At 44.9% G+C, this 4,748-nt stretch overlaps 1 protein-coding gene across 1 annotated transcript; it reads left to right on the top strand.

Annotated features, from left to right (window-relative positions):
* The first annotated feature begins 520 nt into the window (after positions 1–520).
* Positions 521–4,199, top strand: LOC117941508 (rap guanine nucleotide exchange factor-like 1). Its single transcript, XM_034866513.1, has 3 exons — positions 521–1,304; positions 2,893–3,107; positions 3,876–4,199. Exons 2-3 carry the CDS (start codon positions 2,905–2,907, stop codon positions 4,165–4,167), a joined length of 495 nt encoding a protein of 164 aa, XP_034722404.1. The 5' UTR covers positions 521–1,304; positions 2,893–2,904; the 3' UTR covers positions 4,168–4,199.
* The last annotated feature ends 549 nt before the right edge of the window (positions 4,200–4,748 follow it).

Below are 4,748 nucleotides of genomic sequence, written 5' to 3'. Positions count from 1 at the left end.
TGCACCCCCCAAGAAAGCTCCAGGATTCCCCTGCACCCCCCAAGAAAGCTCCAGGATTCCCCTGCACCCCCTAAGAAATGCCCAAAGACACACAACCACATGCCTTCCATGATGTTTTTGAGATATTTTAAATGAGAAATTGAAAGATCAACACTGGTTGAGGCTTTTTGTAGATGTTTTAAAACCTTAAATGAGTCATTATAGAACTGTACTGTAATGATTGCCTCATTTATTCATTTAGATAAATATAGGCACGTATTTATGTATGTATTTATTTAATATTGATCAAACATATTCGCAGTCTATGCCATAGACTCGGTATTTAAGTCCTGCTGCTGTCGTCAGGGATATTTTCATTTCCATCAATTTTACAGCACTGGAAGTAAATGTGCATGCGCGTGCCCGTGCTGTCGGGAGCGCACAACTGCAGCAGATCAGAGGGGAGGGGGAGGGGGTTGTGGGGGGTGAGAATGTTACGAGTCACTTCTTATTCCACTAATTTAGCGGAGAGAGCGCGTGCTGCAGTAAAAACACCAACCACCGCCGTTACTGAGAAAACCTACAGCACCTAAACGCACCGCGCCGGGCAGGTTGGGTTTTCTCCTCCAGGTGTGTGAAGGAGGAACAGCCGCGAGCACGCACGGGGGGGGTGAGAAAATCCAGCAACGTCGATCATTTGATCCGTCCGTTTATCACGGAGACATCACGGAGGAGTCTGCTGAAACAGCCCCGCACACGGTGTTCCGGTCGGTCTACGTTACCGGGGAGAAGGACACGAACCCACCGGAGAAATCTGCGGAGACGGACAGCTCCGTTCGGGGTTCATTTCCTCGGTGTTTTCCGCCTGCGGAGGGGACCAATCTTTCCCCGGAGCTTGGTGTTTACGCGGCCGCTGCAGAGAACGAGAAGAGCGGGGAGGAGGACGCGGTGTAGCCGGGGAAGAGGCGGTGTAGCCGGGGAGGAGGACGCGGTGTAGCCGGAGAGGAGCGGCTTTCTCGGGATCATTTTTGGGGGATTATTTTAAGCAATTAAGGGTTTATTTAAATCTGTCGCTGCGGAGATACCCGGAAGACTCGACAGCACACCGGTACCGGTACCTTCGTCTACACTGATGGGTTAAAACCCGGTGCTGTTGTTCCGGAGAGCTGCCCCGCGCGCACACCTGCTCCCCAGACCCGCGGGGGCTGGATGATGTAGCCCCCGCCTCTGCAGCACCAGCGCCATCCTTCAAGTCTCCACCTCCAGTGGAGGAATGTAATGAAGTACATTTACTCGAGTACTGCACTTAAGGAGACAAATTAAAGGTACTTTTCTCTTTTTTCACTCGACTTTCTACTTTAGTTACTAGTTACTATAGTTACTAGTTCCTTTAGTTACACTATCAAATCAGGACTTCTACATGTAACAGAGTATTGTTAAAGTATAATACAGAGTATTGTTCCTGTGTTTTAGAGTATTGTTCCAGTGTAATACAGAGTATTGTTCCAGTTTAATACAGATTATTATTCCAGTGTATGCAGAGTATTGTTCCAGTAAAATACAGTGTATTGTTCCAGTATAATAGAGTATTTTTCCAGTATAATACAGTGTAATGTTCCAGTGTATTGTTCCAGAATAATACAGAGTATTGTTAAAGTATAATACAGAGTATTGTTCCTGTGTTTTAGAGTATTGTTCCAGTGTAATACAGAGTATTGTTCCAGTGTAATACAGAGTATTGTTCCAGTGTAATACAGAGTATTGTTCCAGTAAAATACAGAGTATTTTTCCAGTATAATACAGAGTATTGTTCCAGTATAATACAGAGTATTGTTCCAGTATAATACAGAGTATTGTTCCAGAGTAATACAGAGTATTGTTCCAGTATAATACAGAGTATTGTTCCAGTATAATACAGAGTATTGTTCCAGTATAATACAGAGTATTTTTCCAGTATAATACAGAGTATTGTTCCAGTATAATACAGAGTATTGTTCCAGTATAATACAGAGTATTGTTCCAGAGTAATACAGAGTATTGTTCCAGTAAAATACAGAGTATTGTTTCAGTGTAATACAGAGTATTGTTCCAGTATACAGAGTATTGTTCCAGTATGCAGAGTATTGTTCCAGTGTAATACAGAGTATTGTTCCAGTGTAATACAGATTATTGTTCAAGTGTAATACAGAGTATTGTTCCAGTGTAATACAGAGTATTCTTCCAGTGTACTATAGAATACTGTTCCAGTGTAATAGAGAGTATTGTTCCAGTATGCAGAGTATTGTTCCAGTGTAATGCAGAGTATTGTTCCAGTATACAGAGTATTGTTCCAGTATACAGAGTATTGTTCCAGTGTATGCAGAGTATTGTTCCAGTATACAGAGTATTGTTCCAGTATAATACAGAGTATTGTTCCAGTGTATGCAGAGTATTGTTCCAGTATACAGAGTATTGTTCCAGTGTAATGCAGAGTATTGTTCCGGTATACAGAGTATTGTTCCAGTATACAGAGTATTTTTCCAGTGTAATGCAGAGTATTGTTCCAGTATACAGAGTATTGTTCCAGTATAATACAGAGTATTGTTCCAGTGTATGCAGAGTATTGTTCCAGTATAATACAGAGCATTGTTCCAGTGTATGCAGAGTATTGTTGCGGAGTAATACAGAGTATTGTTCCAGTGTAATGCAGAGTATTGTTCCAGTGTAATGCAGAGTATTGTTCCAGTGTAATGCAGAGTATTGTTCCAGTGTATGCAGAGTATTGTTCCAGTATACAGAGTATTGTTCCAGTGTAATGCAGAGTATTGTTCCAGTATACAGAGTATTGTTCCAGTGTAATGCAGAGTATTGTTCCAGTATACAGAGTATTGTGTACGAGTACTTCTGCTGCAGTAATCTGATTACTCGTTGCAGGGTCTCTCCACCATGCCGGCGGGGATGAAGCCGCTGGAGAAGTTCCTGAAGAAGCAGACCACGGCGCTGACCCGGGCCGGGGGGTTTGTTGGGGGGGTGGCGGACAAGGCCAGCGGGGGGGTGGGGGCGTCCCGCCGCAGGGCCAGTCTGTCCCGGGTCGTTCCTTTCTTCAGGGAGACGTCACCGGAGGGGGGCCAGGCCCGCGAGGTGTTCAGGTACCAGACGTGAAAACAAACTTCCCCAAAACAATCGGAAGAAAAAAACTCAAAGAGTCACAAAAAAACGGCCAAAAAGACAAAACTCTGAAAAACAGTTAAAATAGTAATTGTTATAATTAATATGATACTGTATACTTTTATAATTTTAATAATTCATTTATAGTTTATAGTTTGTTATATATATAACAATTAATGTCAAAATGTCTAGAAAAAAGCGTTAAAAACCCTGAAAACTTCAAATATCTTCAAAGAACAGTACAGAGAACAGTACAGATCACTCAACGCGACGGTTTCAAGAGACGAGAGCGCTAACGGGAGCGCTACTGCTAACGGGAGCAATTTCCACTAAGGGCAATAAACACGCTTTTTGAATGTCGTTACGCTGTTTTTTGCCTTAGTGCGAAATCATTTCGCTAAGATCCTGAGATGTGTCTATTTTAGGATCTTACTTGAAAGATATACACAATCATTTGGTGGGACCAAACCCACCAGACTCCATGTAAATAATCACTACTTTTAGCGTGTATAGAGCAGCATATCTCCACCAGACTCCATGTAAATAATCACTACTTTTAGCGTGTATAGAGCAGCATATCTCCACCAGACTCCATGTAAATAATCACTACTTTTAGCGTGTATAAAGCAGCGTATCTCCACCAGACTCCATGTAAATAATCACTACTTTTATCCGTCCTCCTCTTCTGTTATTCAATAACTCTGTTTTGTTAACCAACCCTAAACTGTGACCTCTGACCCCTCCTGCAGCCCTGACAGTGAGGACCCCCCCTCCTGGCCCTCAGCCACGGGACCCGGTGTCATCCCGGCGCCGGGCAGCGCCAACAGCTCCGGAGACATCCGGAGCCCGTCTCTGTCCAGCGACGAGCAGAGCTCTGAGGCCAGTCTGATCACGGAGAGCGGCGGCGGAGGGAGTGGGGGGGGCACGCCACTTCCCCCCGACACGCCGGACAACCTGACCCTCGCTCTGCTGGACAGCGCGGCGGGAAAACGCCCCGGGGTCTGCACAGGTGAGACGGGAAACTTTCTGATTGTTTTCTAAAGGACTGGCAGGGTTTTTCCTTCATAGAGGACTTTATGCCCACCTTGCCAAAAGAGGTTTTTTAGATCAGTTTGGGGGCAGTTGCTCTGTTAGCCTCTGTGTAAACTCCTGTGAGAGTTACTCCTGCGAGAGTTAGTCCTGCGGTGAGAGTTAGTCCTGCGGCGTGAGTTAGTCCTGTGAGAGTTACTCCTGCGAGAGTTAGTCCTGCGAGAGTTAGTCCTGCAAGAGTTAGTCCTGCGAGAGTTAGTTCTGCAAGAGTTAGTTCTGCGAGAGTTAGTCCTGCAAGAGTTAGTCCTGCGAGAGTTAGTCCTGCAAGAGTTAGTTCTGCGAGAGTTAGTCCTGCAAGAGTTAGTCCTGCGAGAGTTAGTTCTGCGAGAGTTAGTCCCGCAAGAGTTAGTCCTGCAAGAGTTAGTCCTGCGAGAGTTAGTCCTGCGAGAGTTAGTCCTGTGAGAGTTAGTCCTGTGAGAGTTAGTTCTGTGAGAGTTAGTCCTGCGAGAGTTAGTCCTGCGAGAGTTAGTCCTGCGACAGTTAGTCCTGCGAGAGTTAGTCCTGCGAGAGTTAGTCCTGCGAGAGTTAGTCCT

The sequence above is a fragment of the Etheostoma cragini genome, unplaced genomic scaffold (genome assembly GCF_013103735.1).
Source record: "Etheostoma cragini isolate CJK2018 unplaced genomic scaffold, CSU_Ecrag_1.0 ScbMSFa_89, whole genome shotgun sequence".
Classification (NCBI taxonomy): Eukaryota; Metazoa; Chordata; class Actinopteri; order Perciformes; family Percidae; genus Etheostoma; species Etheostoma cragini.
This window is presented reverse-complemented; position numbering and strand designations above follow the sequence as displayed.